The sequence below is a fragment of the Brachycentrus maculatus genome, unplaced genomic scaffold, assembly GCF_059751285.1.
Source record: "Brachycentrus maculatus isolate JH-2025_06_01 unplaced genomic scaffold, ASM5975128v1 h1tg000087l, whole genome shotgun sequence".
Classification (NCBI taxonomy): Eukaryota; Metazoa; Arthropoda; class Insecta; order Trichoptera; family Brachycentridae; genus Brachycentrus; species Brachycentrus maculatus.
Window position 1 is genome coordinate 1,433,025 of NW_028280841.1, and position 15,880 is coordinate 1,448,904.

The following is a 15,880-nucleotide window of genomic DNA, read 5'->3' on the forward strand; positions in this document are numbered from 1 at the left end:
ATAAAAGATGTAAATTTAATAAAAACTTGTAAACTTAGATACATCACTGTCACCTCCTTTTCTCTTTATCCCATCCTTGTCTCATGTCTCTTCTTATATAAAGACTTTTCTTATGCATAGTTGTGAAGAACTGTAATTGGTACTCATGATTTTTTTTTGTATTCTGATTTATCATATATTGTAACTGTTGTTTTTCCTTCCAATAAAATAAAAAAATAAAAAATAAAAATACATATTACTTAATAAACATGTTTGGTTTTTAATTCAATTTTCTTCATTGGCTGGGTGTGATTAATAACGGAAAGATTAATAAAAAACTAAAGTCATCTGCAATCATCATCATCATCATGTTTTGATCAGCTAAAATACACAAAGAGATGCGAGTATTTTTTTTTTTCTTTACCGAAAACTCGTAAATTACGAAAGATATATTTATAAAGACAGGCCCAAAAATGCATTACCGCCTTATCAGATTTTACTAACACATCATTGATAAAAACCCATATTTTGATGTTTTCAAAGTTATTGCCAATTATTGGCTTGTTAGCAGTTATTAGCTTGATCATGCCTTACGAAATTATGCAATATGCGATAACTTGTATAGAATTGTACTTAAAGCCCGTTAGTGCAATAGTGATAAACAGGTTTTTTTAACCTCTACAATAATAAATATCATTGATCTACTTTAAACGAACAACAGGTATTTTTGAAAAAAATTAAATTATATAAAAATGGGTATAAGTATTCAAAGTGTCATCAGCAAAACATTAGAAAAACAAACTCATTTTTGCTGGCAATGCGAGCTTCTTATTTAAAATGGTGCCAACCTCGATAATTCTTCGAAATCTCCATTTTTTATATTTTCGGTAAAAAATCTAATATATAAATATATTTGGCATTTAGATTATGATTAATGAGCACGAGTCTTGCCATTTCTCGGAGAGCGAGAAATTTCTCCGGGGGAGAAAAATTGTGACGTGTTACAGTAGGATACCTTAATTTGAATAACTGAAGATGTTATACACCCTCGAAAATGAAAGTGAATGTACGCGTCAATATTCTACACATTTTTTTACTATAGATTTTGCGAAACATGCCTAATTCATATTTTATAATATTTGTTATAACAGTGATAATGCAATTTTCCCGCCATTATTATTATTATAGATTTTCTTGAGAACGCATTAGTATAAATTGAATTAATAAATAGTATTTAAGTAAAAACATTATCTCTATAAACCTTGTCGATTAAATAACCATTTAGAATAGCGAATAAAGAAATAATATGGTAAACGATTCCAGATTCCATTCGTCACTCGACAACCAGCGTCGACGGACGTCGTCGCGCGCGAATTTGAAATGGCATACCTCCAACTTTCGGTTTTAGCGAATTTGTGTCTGTGTACAGTGTTGCTGGGATGTCTGGTATTTTTTTGGTATTTCTACAAATTCCAGTACTGGAAGAATAAAGGAGTTCCTGGACCGAAGCCTACTTTCCCGTTCGGAAATATAAGGCGAATGGCATTACAAAAGTGTCATTTTGGTCAAGTGTTAAAAGATGTATACGAAGAAACGAAACATCACCCGTTCGCCGGAGTGTATCTGCTGTACCGCGAAGGACTCGTCATAAATGACTTGGAGCTGATCAAGACCATATTGGTCAAGGACTTCTCCCACTTCACGGATCACGGCATCAGGTACAACCACAAGGTGGATCCGATAGTCGGCGGGATCTTCAACAAGAACGGGAAGGAGTGGAAGCAGATCCGAGCGAAGATGACTCCAGCCTTCACGTCTAAAAGAATCAGAGAAATCTTCGAGACCGTCGCTTCCTGCGGCACAGAAATGACTAAATACTTGGAGGAAGAAGCGGCCATCGGAGGAACGGTGGACGCGAAGGATTTAGTTTCTAAATTTACCGCGGACGTTATGGTGTCTGTCGCTTTCGGTCTGGATAGCAATAGTTTCACGTCTCCGGATGCGGTTTTCAAGGAAATGGGAAGAAAAGTGTTCGATATGGATGTAAGAAAAAGTATTTCGCAGTTTCTGAGCTTTTTCGCTCCGAGTGTTCTAAAAGCTCTCGGCTTTAGAATGATAGACAAAACCGTGAGTGATTTCTTTTATGACATTACTAAGAAAAATATTAATTTTAGAGAAGAAAATAACATCAATCGGCTCGATATGATGCAATTACTCATAAAGTTGAAGAACAACCAGTCCATAGAACAAGGAAACCAAGGTAATGTTCAGTTTATTGAGCTAAATAATGAAAACAGAAATTCGATATATCCATAAACTTTACAAAGAAAATAAGCGGAGTTAGCTAAGATGCGATCATTTAGAAGATCTGTGATAAAAACCGTAAAAAACGTACCAAATCTATAACTGTACCGTCAATTTTTGAAAATTTAACATACATAGATATCGCGTGTTTGATATTGCGACTAATTAGTCGGAATCTAAATAAGTCAAAATTAACTAACCATCACGCGCTTACCGCGGGGGTAGCCAGAGAAAATAGAACGCCACACATTAATCTGTCTTTGTAAACAATCTGCGCTTATTTCGCATTCATGAATCTTCTCACACATACAGTAAAAAAAGGTTGGAGACCACTATTTTAAGAGATGTAACGTCAATTTTTACAGTTAAAAAATATGTGTTAATTTGTCAGTGCAATTAATTAAATAAATTACAATAATGACGTATACTGCGACGCAACTTTCAAAGTCAACCGCTAAAAACAAACTAAGGCTAGTGTCGCAAATTCATCCCTCTGTAATTTTATTTTATATTATTTGGAAAATTTACAGAACAGTTACATAAATACATTTACATTAACGAGTAACAAAAAACAGGTATTTGTACCTTTCCAGTTACAAAATTTCACATTTGTAATTTAATATATCCGGAAGAGGGACGGGAGGGAGGAAAAGGGGAAAAATCAAAGCTCAAGACAAATTATGCGAAAATAGGGACACATCACGATACGAATATCGACTTACTATGTAAGCTTGAATGTTCGATGTTAGTGTTTGAAGTAGGATTACAAAGCCTCGACTCTAAGCACTACAGCGGGTCATAATTGTAAGTAATTTTTCAGAAGAAAAACCGGCTCCAAACCCGGAGGGTGAGCCATCTCTGACTGCGGATGAGCTCTGCGCTCAAATCTTCGGTTTCTTCGTTGCCGGCTACGAGACGTCTTCAACTCTGATGAGCTGCGCCCTCTACGAGTTGGCGAGGCAGCCCGCCCTGCAGCGGAAACTGCACCTCGAGATAGACCAAGTTCTCGAGAGACACAACGGAAGGATAAGCAGTGAAGCGCTGGAAGAAATGGGCTACATGACGCAGGTTATATACGGTAACAGAAAGTTTTTTGCTTATACTTTGTGGCGGATTTTATAAACTTTGCAAAATAAAACTCCAATTTTGTTTTTAAGGAATTTTATTATTGATTATTTTTTTCTAACCGGTTACAACAAGCACATTGTCATTTTAAAAGATGGATATGTATTAAACTTAAAAATTCATATATTTATGATAAAAACCTGTAAGGTCCAAAAGTTCCAGAAACTTGCTTACAGCCAGGACATACAAATTACATATACTTCCCTACTTATATGTTAAAAATCTGTTCATCAATTTTTTTCTTCGTCTGATTTTTACTGATAAATTTTTACAAACATCATTTCGTGGGTATACTGGCAAAAACGTTAACTCTAAAATCGTTGTTTGAATAATCCCTGTTATTTAAAGCTTTTAGCCTGAATAAAACACCCGCTATTAAACTTGAAGTTGAATTTACTTTTAAAACCACACGAAAACGACATTTCAAACTTCTTAGTGTATTTCGCCAGTTTATAGCACGTTGAAAACATTATAATACTGCATCATTCAGTCAAAATTGAATTGTTTCGAGTTGACGTTTTTTTGCCAGTACACCTACGATTTTATGTGTACATAAGAAATTGAACATTGATAAAAAACCATTAAAATTAGAATTTTTAATTTAAAAGAGTAGTGAAAATGGAAATCGATGATATATTGTTAATGTTACTGAATGACGTGTGTTTTTTCCATTACAGAGGCCCTTCGCCTTTACCCGACTCTTCCAGTCCTTTTAAGGATATGCACTAAGCGCTATGTGATTCCTGGAACAGAAGTGGTCATAGAAAAGGATACTCCGACATTGATTCCCATATGGGGAATCCACAAGGACCCGTCAATATATCCAAATCCTGAAAAGTTCGATCCTAGCAGATTCTCTCCAGAAAATAAGGCCCAGAGACATCCCTACTCCCTTCTGTCGTTCGGGGAGGGTCCTAGAATTTGTCTAGGTAAAAAGCATATTCACCTGTAATCTATGAATTTCTATTGTTTCAAAATGTTGCAGTTTATGGCTTTTCGTATGAATTATTTTTAGGTTTTTTCCGTTATTGTGGTTAAATTTGTGATCATTATCTATTAAATAGTTAGCGAATACAGAAAATATAAATGAAAATAAACCCATAATTAACAATATGACAATGACTAAAGCCTCCCCGCTATGTTCCCACTAATATGAAATAAAAAATAAAAAAATAAATAAAAATAAGAAACAGCTTCTACCCCCTTTTCAACCTTCAACGTCCCAAGGACACAACTCTAAAATTTAGAATTAGCTTCAAACATACGGTGTTTGAGAATGATGCGGAATGCATCGAAATACGTGTCACAGTAGATTTTAAGAAAAATTGGTATTTACTAAGTGAAACTTGAATTTAAATGATATATTTTAAACACTCCTTATCATTCATCGTTCACTTTGCGTAATACCACTTTAAAAAACACTAATTCGCGTCTACCGGTTTTGGAATATCATTCCACAATCAGGTCATTAAATGAAATTGTTACGGTCTGACATTTATATTTACAAAAATAAAAATATGAAAGATAGTAAGAAGACAGATGAATCACAGTGGGAATATTTTTAAAAGTGGACTCGACCTTAAAAATATTCCCGTTGTGATTCATTTGTCTTTTTTCTCTTTCAAAATTTTGTTTATTAACTATTCCATCTTAATGAGCTGATGATGGAATGATTATTCCGAAAACGGTAGTCACGAATTAGTGTTTTTTAAAAGTGTTATTACACAAAGAAACGATAATTGATATGGAGAGTGTTATATTACCATACCACAAAATAAACAGTGCTTTTAATATACAAAATATATTTGAAATACGTTGAATTGTTTCAGGAAAACGTTTGGCCATGTTGCAAATACGAATTGGATTGATATCTGTGCTAAGGTATTACAAAGTCAGTTGTGCCGACAACCATGTTCCGGAGTTCGATAATATGACATTCTTTTTGGTACCGAAAAATGGAATTAACCTGAAAATCGAGAAGAGATAACCGAGTCCAATTCTTCTGGATTGTGTAATATATGGATGTCACAATTATATAAATAACTTATGTATGATCTTAATATTTTATAATTTGTATTCATCAAGAAGATAGATAAAAACACCTTTAAAAAAAGAGAATTGTATTAAGTTTATAAACAAACATAAAAATTCAAGGTTCCATTGCTATTTATAATCGTAAGTATGTATTGTAAAAGTGTTTGTGTTTTTAAAATTAAATTTACGTATCAATTTGACATTATCACTATCGCGACATTGACATTGACATGACATTGACACTATCATTTCTAGGCTGCAGCAGTCTGTATCTCTCTTTTTCTCTCCCCCCCCCTCTCTCTCTCTTTCTTTATACGACACGATGCCTGCCTCTTTTAGCTGCTTGAAATAGCTACTTCTCAGTCTTCCTCTTCCACTCTATCTTATATTTACCCATATATTATGGTAGCATTATATATCGCTCACTCCATTCAACAACGTCATTTATCAAAAAACTTGATTTTTCAGGAGATCGTTTTTAATGTTTAAGAATATAATAAAATGTATTAAAAATAAATATCAAGCCACTAATTGAACTTTTTACCGTGCAACAGAACTTTTTAGGTAAAACCAGAAGGTTTTTTCTCCATTTGAAAAATATTTAGTAAATTGAAAAAAAATTAAACAATACATTTTCTTCAAAATGCAAAAACAACACTTTCTGCCCTGTAGCGGGTAAATATTAAGCTAAAAATATGCCGCTTTTGCTGGGATATAGTACATTTTCTGGGCATTCCGAAAACATGCACAACTGATAATTGACGATTTTTTTATATATGACGTTGTTGAAAGGAATGAGTGATTTTCAGTTGTGAATGTTTTTGGAATGCCCAGAAAATGTACTATATTTCAGCAAAAGAGGCATATTTTTAACTTAATATTTGACCGCTATAGGGCAGAAAGTATTGTTTTTGCATTTTGAAGAAAAGGTATTGTTTAATTTTTTTTTTTTAATATACTAAATATTTTTCAAATGGAGAAAAAACTTTCAGGTTGTACCTAAAAATATCTGTTGGACAGTAAATAGTTCAGTAAGTGGCTTGATGTTTATTTTTAATACATTGTGTTATATTTTTAAACTTTAAAAACGTTCTCCTGAAAAATCAAGTTTTTTTGATTTATGACGTTCTTGAAAGGAGTGAGCGATATATTTCATATGGGTTTCCGTTAAGTAAAAAGTTTATTCGACTTTTTTACGCAGCTTATAATTTGACAAGCTATTTTTATTCATAATATTTTGAGTGTTTCCAAATACTTGTTCACAAATCTGGGTTTTCAACACTTGGCAGTTATTTTTACTTTATTTTTTACTTTCACTAAAAACCGACAAAAATTATTCATTAAATGTTGTTTTGCCATCATTATCTTCACACAAACAACACAGATTGAAAACCAGTTTGAAAATGTCAAAGTCGTTAGAAATTAAAGTACAGAAGTATACGGTTGGAGTTGTTTACACTACGCAGTTATCTTTTCATTGTTATTGATCAAAATTTTATACACACTGAAAATTTGGCAAACACAAAGAAACATTAAATTGCGCCTGCAGCACTGTACAGTGTACAGTAGGTAAGAGAAAATTATTAAAAAATAATGAATAAGAATGATTTAGTATAAAAATCCGTAGAGAAACAGAGAGAGAGAGAGCATCTGAAAGAAATACAATTATGAAATAAAATTTGCATAAAAAAATTTTTTTTACTTACTTAATATTTTACTTACATGGTCATTGATTAATGCTTGAATTGGTAATACTGATATTAATGGTTTGTGGCGTTCTATCCTCTCTGCCTACCCCTCCGGGAAATGGCGTGATGGTAGTAGTAGTAGTAGTAATATGAGATTTATGTCTGTTATTCGATATTTTCGAGATAATGAGAAAAATTGCATCTATTGTAGAGTCGAATTTTGTTGTTGATTCGTTAGTTCTGTTAAAACACAATGATAAATTCTACTTACACAACGCATGGTATCTCACTTGTTCATATATGGTGTCTGAGGTGTACATCTACAACGCGCACATCTATCGCTTTGTATCGTTGCTCTCTTTCGCTCCACTCCCGTGGCATCGGAATATATAGTAGTCTTTCTCCTTCTCTCTATGTAATATCTTTCTTCTCTCTCATGTAACGTGATATGCCTAATAAACGTGACGCGTCCTTGAAATTTCACTCTCGATTATCGATTATCGGATCACCGCCAAAGTTTCACGTGACCTGCCATAAGCCCTGTAAATACCCAGACTTCCATACCAGAGAGTGAAGAGACATCTACCTGTATGTTGAGATGTCAAATGTCAAATGTATAAATATAGTATATTCGCTTTTATTCTGTTTTCTACAAAGAGTACTTTATTTTTTTCGGTTGAGAGCGTTGGAATAAATTTTGCTGCTCGTTATCTCATGGTCATGACCAATTTCAGTAATAATACAATAACAAGGATCTATATATACACGAATGATCTAACCCACGGGTCGGTGAAGTGTGGCTCCGGAGCCGCATTGACCTTTTAAGTGCGGCTCCAGCACAAATATCCGCGAGAAGGCTCTTCAAATCTACGTATTCATGCCAACAATATTTTTGAAGTATAAACCTTATTGAAAGCAAACTGGGAAATCGTCTTACTGTCGAGAACCTGGAAACGTGCTACAAATAACGACATGCAAACCTGACTGATCAAACATTCAAAATAAATGTAAGGATATTATTCGCAATAAGTAGTTTTCTTATGGATACATTACTTCTAAAAGATTTTTAATATATTTTAATATATTTTTAATATATTTGGGTAGTATGTTTTCTAGGGATGGAAAGATTGATAAAGACATAGAAAGGAGAGTGAATGCTGGGAACAGAGTGAATGGTGCACTAAAATCAGTTTTAGCAAATAAAAATCTATCAGCGGAAGCTAAACTGGCAGTACACAATGGAGTTCTGGTTCCAACCCTTATGTATGGAAGCGAAGCATGGAGTTGGCAAAAGAAGGATGAAAGCAGACTGAATGCAGTCGAAATGCGATCCCTCAGACGAATGTGTGGCAAAACGATGTTTGATAGATGTTCGAATGATGGAATAAGGAAAGAATGTAAGGCTGAGATAAGCATTATCGATAAAATTAAGAAAGGTGTGTTGAGATGGTTTGGACATGTGGAGCGTATGAGTGAAGAAAGAACGGTTAAACAAATTTATGAGGCGAATGTAGTTGGAAAAAGAAGCAGAGGACGAGTGAGGAAAACTTGGCACAATCGGGTATGTCAAATACTTGAAAGCGGCCGGGTCAGGAGTCGTAATGAATGCATGAATGTAGAAGAGGCAAAGAATGTTTGCAAGGACAGAGTGGTGTGGCGTTCGATTCTCTCTGCCTACCCCTGCGGGGAAGCGGCGTGATGGTTAGTTAGTTAGTTAGTTAGATTTTTAATCAATGAATAAAGTCCTTATTAAGTGTTGAATCAAGTTTTATCGAGTGTCTCCGTAATTTAATAAAGGTCTAAAATTATAATAAAGGTGTGCTAGAATTGAAAACAGATTTGGCTTTCATTTTTTTTTAAATCGTCGTAATGTGCATATTTGGCTCTTTGGTTAATAAGTTTGCCGAGCACTGACCTAACCAAATGATATTTTATGGTACATAAATGCTTCCATTTTATCCAGTGCTTCGTTGACCTCGCTTGGGTCGAGATACGAGTCAAATTAAACGAAATTGTTTGCATTGTAATTTACAACTTGTTATTTTGCTAATTATTAATTAACGAACTGAAAACCATAGAAATTCAGGTGATATTTTGGTGATTTAGGAAAGTGTTGTGCCACACATTAGTGAAAATAATAATTTATTGAGAAAGGTTTGTTCAGATGTTTTGGACATGTGGAACGAATGAGTGAGGAAAGAACGGTAAGAGGCGAATGTAGTTGGAAAAAGGCGCAGAAGAAGACCGAGGAAAACTAAGCATGATCAGATACGTTAAATACTTGAAAGAGGTCAGGTTAGGATTCGAAAGAACCGTCGGGTATGTGTGAGGAGATGAATGTGGAAGAGACAAATAATGCTTACAAAGACAGAGTAGTGTTGGGTTCTATTCTCTCTGCCTACCTCTGATGGTTAGTTAGTTAGTTAGTTACTTATAAACACATGGCATGGTTTTTAATCGAATCTCTTAGATTTTATCTCTCAGCTAATGACAGTTCGTAAGCCCTGTAAGTGTTTAGACTTCCATATTACATTGACATGACACAGTAGTGTATTATTATATTTGGGTGCAATAAGTATGAGGTAAAAATAAACTGTGGGAATTTTATTGTTACAGATTAGATTTTCCACAACCCCAAAAAAAAAGTAAACAGACAAAATCGAAATGAATTTCATTTGGATTTTTATCCTCAGCCTGTTATTTTTACTGGCTTTGTTTTATGCCTGGTCATCGTGGTACTTCAGTTATTGGTCAAGAAAGGGTATCGAGGGACCAACACCCGAATTATTTTTCGGTAACATCAAAGAGTCGGTGCTCCTCCGAAAACAAATCGGCCTCGTCATCCACGACATCTACTCGAAGACGAGACACCTTCCTTTCATCGGAATCTTCACGCTGTACCGCAAGACCTTGGAAGTCCACGATCTAGAACTGATCAAATCCATACTCGTCAAAGATTTCGCACAGTTCACGGATAGAAGCTTCAAGGTGAACCCTAATACCGATCCTCTCGCTTTGCATTTGGTGAATTTGACTGGAAATGCGTGGAAAAACATGAGACATAAACTGACACCTACATTCACAACTTCGAAAATGAAGTTCATGTATGAGACTGTCACCAGGTGCAATGTAGAAATGGTAGACTTTTTAGCCAGAGAATTAAAAAAAGACAACATTTTCAATGTAAAAGAATTGCTAGCAAACCTAAACACAAACGTGATCGCCTCTTGCGCTTTTGGAATTGAATGCAACACTTTCGACAACTCGGAACAGACGTTTAGGAATGTAGGATTTAACATCTTAAATCCGAATCTGTTCAGAAATTTTCTGAGAACAATGGTTTTCTTCATGCCGGACTTTAGCAATCTATTGAGAATCAGTATCATGGAAAAGAAAGACGCAGATTATATTTACAATACTGTTAAAAAAACTGTCCAATACAGAGAAGATAATAAAATAACGAGGAATGATTTTATGCAATTGTTGATCGACCTTAAAGATGACGGGTCGGTGTCTGGCGAGACAGGTGAGTTGTTTAAGTTATTAACGGGTCTTTAAAATACATTTAAAATTTTCGTGAGATGATGTTTGATGGGCATATAGGGATGCGGTGAACTTTCAGCCAAAATATATACATCACATGTCCTTTTACTCCTATTTTTCTTTTACTGATCTAGGAATCTATTTATTTGATAAGCTGTTTAAATTTCACCATATTACTATTACTAAAAATCTATTATAACTCGTGTTTCGATACATCCCTCAAAATGTTGCAGAATGTATCGAAACACGTGTCACAATAGATTTTATATTAAATATTAACGTGTGTAAAGGGAAATTAAAATTTAAAAGGGTAGGTATATATTACTGCAAAGTAAGAAAACGCAAGACTTCGATCTATCATCGCATCTTCAATTTTGGAATTAAAAGCATAGCGTTTTACCATAAAAGTGTTTGACCTTTTAAGACATCAAAACGAAATCATTTCTTCAGGTCAGGAATAGATTTTTTCAAATAAATATCGAGCTTTAACGCTAATAACGCAACCGAAATTTTATGAATGAATGAAACCACAGAGAAATTGCAAAAATACAAAGGGTTATTAATTTTTTTCCTTATCGTCGAATATATCGTAGTCATATAGGAGAAATTGACCAGCTGCATTTTTTACAAAAACGTGATCATTGACTATTTGATATTTTACTAGCTTAATATTGCCCTGAAAAAAATCTCAAAGGATTTTAAACTTGGAAGTATAACTTGTTAAAAATGACTAACTGCATTGATGTTTATTTTTTTGCCAAGCAAAAGAGGCTTAAATGGCCCTCCTGAACATTTTACGTTTTGTTAGTTGGTCACTTTCTCCTGTACGACTACGATATGTATATCGTAATTATTTTTAAAAAAAAATTACCTAAAAAATAATTTTTAATTATGTTTTTTAACTTCTAACCTTCGATAACTCTTCTTTTTAAAGCCATATAAGTATTTATTTTAATTTTTTTTAAATACAAAAACGGTATTATAAGAAAAAAATTCAGCTTCGTCTAATGTAACCTGGGTTAAGAGAAAATTAAGTTGCATTAAACGTATATTGGCATTAATAATTCATTTTTAAAAATTGGTGGATTTTTCTAAGAATGCTTCTCATACCCCGATAGGAAATTAAAACGTTTTTTGTTATTGTTGCACATAATATGTAACACCTTTTTTGCAAGTAATCTGCTAGATTCGCGGAAAAAATGTAAGTAAATAACTAAAAGCCATAGAAATTGCTAAAACAAACTAATTTTTATATTGACAAACCCATCTAATCCAATTGTAAATATTCGACCGCGTTATCGGTTATACGATTTCGTCATTTAGTAATCTAAGAGTAACTGTGTCGACGGGGCGCTCACATCACTCACCAATTTCTCAGAAACCTTGGAGTTCAATAAGTAGTATGGGATAATAAGATAATATTGTAATAAATTAAAGGATTGCAGGTGTAACATGATCGGTACATTGGAAGATTAAGCAAAATATGTCAAATCATTAATTAATTAAAGTCTTCGATGGTCGGGCAATTGGAATTGATTATTCGAATGATTGATTAAACCAAACCGGTTAAAACAGGTTCATTTACGCAATTTTTTATTTTTCTTTGTGACAAATCGATATGTTCCCGTGTTGGTCTACGGGAGTATATGTTTCATCAACCATTTTTGGAGTTTTGTATTTATTAATGCGACGGAATTATAATTATTGGAATTGTAAAGGCGTCGAAGGACCGACACCTACTTTGATTTTTGGTAACATCGGAGATAATATACTCCAAAGAAGGTGCATCGGGGAGAACTTCCAAGACCTGTACTTTCGGACGAAAAGTCTCAAGTATGCCGGGGTCTTCATGATGTTCAGGAGAACGCTCATCGTCAACGACTTGGATATGATCAAAACGATTCTAGTCAAAGATTTTTACCATTTTGCTGACCATAGCGTGAAGTTTAGCGAGACAGTAGAACCGCTTTCGGCGAATTTGTTCAACCTCACCGGAGAAAAGTGGAAAAAACTGAGAAATAAGCTGACGTCGACTTTTACCACGCGCAAGATCACTCGCATGTTTGAAACGGTGGTGAAGTATGGTGCGGAGATGATAACGTACCTTGAAAACCAAGTAACCGCGAACTATTCCTTCGACGTGAAGGACCTGATGGGTAGATTTAACACGGACGTCATCGGGTCTTGCGCCTTCGGTCTGGAATGCAACAGTTTCAAGCACCCCGATACAGAGTTCACGAGGATGGAGAGGAGAGTCTTCAAATTGAGTTTCATCGGGTGTTTCATTCAGTTTCTGATGTTCTTCATACCGAAAATGGTAAACGTGTGTAAATTTAGCCTTTTGGGGGACGAAGTTAACGCATTCTTCCATAACACTGTGGAAAAAACGATAAAGTACAGAGAGGAGAACAATGTAGTCCGACATGACATCATGCAACAATTAATTCAGCTGAAGAATAAAGGATTTGTGGCTGACGATGATACAGGTATATTTTTTCATTTGAATACAAACCGATGCGATGGGCGAAATATCCCACATGTTTACTTGTTAAATTAATTTGTACGATGATTAAAGAGTCACCGTATAAGTCTCTTAAACATACTTATGGATGTATTTCAGAGGATTTTTTTATAGTAGTTGCTTCGTTTGTCAGATCATACTGACTGAAACTGGGCAAAGTTTGCAATTTTATTGTTATTGTTAATTTTTTGGCGTAAATGACATTTTTAAGATATTTCAATTAAGATTTTTTTTATTTGAATTATACCACCTTTTTTTAATATTGGTATTTACCAAATAATATCTAAATTACTAATAAATTTATATTACCTTTTTTCCTTTTTCCTTTCAAAAAAAAAAAGAAAAAAATGAGGCGAGGCAAGGAAATGGCGCTCACAGATGGTGACGATTTATTTAAAAAATCATAGCATATTGAAAAATACTAAGTCTTCTTCGATCCATCATCGCACCTTTCGATTTTTGTTATTTTTAGCAATAAGTATTGCGTGTTTGATAGAAAGTAAAACTATGTATTATTATTTAATCTAATATTGGCCAGGAATTGTATTTCTACGTTACACTAATTATACATAAATATCCTGGCATTATAAAATATTTTTAATTAATGTTTTACTTAGTAAATACCACTATTTCTTAAAATCTACTGTGACACGTGTTTCGATGCATTCCGCATCATTTTCAAACACCGTATCGAAAATGATGCGGAATGCATCGAAACACGTGTCACAGTAGATTTTAAGAAATAGTGGTATTTACTAAGTAAAACATTAATTAAAAATGGATAGATTTTACCACAAAGTGACTGCCGAATCAATTAATGAAATTATAAAATATTGTTATCATGATTTGATAAAAAATATTTTATTCGCTACATATTACTAAAAACATAAATTTGGGTGTATATTTTTATTTTATTTATTTAATTGTAAGATAAGCAAACGATATGCCAAAAATAAACATAGATATTTTTAAACACGAACATCACCGCATCGAATGTGGCGCCCGCACCTTATGGTTACTAATGTTGGGAATGCCGCAGTGTGATGCGATTTTTGAAGCGTTATCGATTTTGTTAAGAAAATAGAAAATATATAGAAAAGCATTGAGGATTTTTTTCTAAAACTATGTTCACGCACATATCAACAGCACTATATATTATATGACTTTGGAATCTTTGAAATTTTCCTAACACCTGATTTTTTAAAATTTCACATAAGTGGTGAAACTTACTGATAAACATTATTGATAAATGAAAATATGCATTATTGAAAACAAAAATATATAAAAAAACTCATTATTTGGGTAGTTGACATTCTTAAAATTGATAACGGTAACGATTAGGCCGAAAAAAATGGGCTAAGTGGAATGAAATCCGAATAATAAACGTATTAAGAGAAAACTTTTTTCTGGTACTGATAAGTAGCCGTTTTTTTTAATCGTTTATTTCGTATATCTAGAGGTAATTCGGATTAATATCAACCAGATAGTCGCAATTTTATGACGAGATGGTTTTGCCGTATTCAACATTCCAAAATGTAAACACTCACACTGGTGATGCGAGTGGCTTTGTCTCCAATAGCCTTTTGGTTTCTTTTTTTTAATTTTTTTTTAAAAATATTTACAATACTACGAGCCGTTAGAGAATTCAAACAACCCATCAATATTATGATTAAGTACAAGGAATAACGCACCATACACATTAAAAAAACACTTACACAAGTGACTAAGCAGACGAAGCTTGTATCGTGACTCGAAGAAAATAAAAATCATAACGCTGTTAAAACGGGAATCGTTACGCTTGATAAAATTGGTCTAACCGCCGAAATATCAATTTGAAATTGATGAGATACTAAAACGACATAGTCACCGAATAATAAGTATTTATTATACACGCCGTACTGATGTCAGTACTATAGACGGCTTGAGCGCATATCATTTCTCTACCTTTATACAACAACAAAAAACTACGTATGGTTTACATGCATTCAAGATTCTAAATGCGGAAAACACCGGATTACGTTTTCGTAAATTAAAACCCATTTCTATTCACCCCATGTAATGGCTAAAATTTAAAAATCGGTAACGAGAATAAGAGAAACAAACTGCCCATCACTATTTCCAAACTGTAAAAACGCTTTGCTAAGCCGCTTGTGCACTACACGGAATTTTACCTTCCGGCAGTCTGGTTTTGAAAAATGAAAGCGATTACGACAGTTTAGCGTTATCAAATTTACAATTACACTGATCAAGAGCACCGATCTGAAAAAAGATGGACAAAAGCACAAGTCAATCCAAGCCAATCATCCGTTTTATACGCTAACTGACGTGCCGGACGGCAAAATTTCGTTTAATTCCGTGTAGTGCACAAACGCTCTTATTGTAGTAATGGGTAGTATACTACAGTATCTACTCAATGAATTAGGGCCACCCATTATTTTTTTGAATACTCTGAAATCTTTTGGATTGAGTTCTGGTTGTTGTTTTGTTCAGAGAGGTTATACAGTTATCGTGTCTTGTGAAAAAAACTTAATTTTCAATGTTAGTTCATAAAGTATAATTTTTTTTTGTAAACACAAGTGTTTTTTTTGAAAAGGACAAAATGGGAAAAAGTAAAGACATTTCTGAGGAAAAAAAGTCCAGTGTTATAGTGCTACTAAAATTAGGAATACTATCTAATAGAGAAATT

At 33.7% G+C, this 15,880-nt stretch overlaps 3 protein-coding genes across 4 annotated transcripts in view; all 3 read left to right on the forward strand.

Annotated features, from left to right (window-relative positions):
- The first annotated feature begins 1,307 nt into the window (after positions 1-1,307).
- LOC148310823 (putative cytochrome P450 6a14) lies at positions 1,308-5,637 on the forward strand. The gene is made up of 4 exons (XM_088257838.1): positions 1,308-2,239; positions 3,104-3,361; positions 4,086-4,337; positions 5,238-5,637. Exons 1-4 carry the CDS (start codon positions 1,360-1,362, stop codon positions 5,393-5,395), a joined length of 1,548 nt encoding a protein of 515 aa, XP_088113964.1. The 5' UTR covers positions 1,308-1,359; the 3' UTR covers positions 5,396-5,637.
- A 3,454-nt stretch (positions 5,638-9,091) lies between these two features.
- LOC148310824 (uncharacterized) lies at positions 9,092-13,245 on the forward strand. The gene is made up of 3 exons (XM_088257723.1): positions 9,092-9,284; positions 9,747-10,656; positions 12,317-13,245. Exons 2-3 carry the CDS (start codon positions 9,795-9,797, stop codon positions 13,228-13,230), a joined length of 1,776 nt encoding a protein of 591 aa, XP_088113849.1. The 5' UTR covers positions 9,092-9,284; positions 9,747-9,794; the 3' UTR covers positions 13,231-13,245.
- The window catches only part of LOC148310825 (cytochrome P450 6a2-like), a 36,700-nt gene continuing 29,911 nt past the window's right edge, over positions 9,092-15,880 (forward strand). Inside the window, exon 1 of one of the 2 annotated variants that reach the window (XM_088257822.1) lies at positions 9,092-9,216. The gene's annotated coding sequence lies outside the window, so the exon portion shown is untranslated. The remainder of the gene's footprint in view (positions 9,217-15,880) is intronic. The other variant, XM_088257825.1, reaches the window with a different exon arrangement.

Bases quoted from the DNA above. Each gene is read 5' to 3' on its own strand.
- LOC148310823 (XM_088257838.1), top strand. From the start codon at position 1,360: ATGGCATACCTCCAACTTTCGGTTTTAGCGAATTTGTGTCTGTGTACA. The intron at 3,362-4,085 runs GTAACAGAAAGT...TTTCCATTACAG, and splicing joins CATGACGCAGGTTATATACG to AGGCCCTTCGCCTTTACCCG. The intron at 4,338-5,237 runs GTAAAAAGCATA...GAATTGTTTCAG, and splicing joins GGGTCCTAGAATTTGTCTAG to GAAAACGTTTGGCCATGTTG.
- LOC148310824 (XM_088257723.1), top strand. From the start codon at position 9,795: ATGAATTTCATTTGGATTTTTATCCTCAGCCTGTTATTTTTACTGGCT. The intron at 10,657-12,316 runs GTGAGTTGTTTA...GGTCTACGGGAG, and splicing joins GTCGGTGTCTGGCGAGACAG to TATATGTTTCATCAACCATT.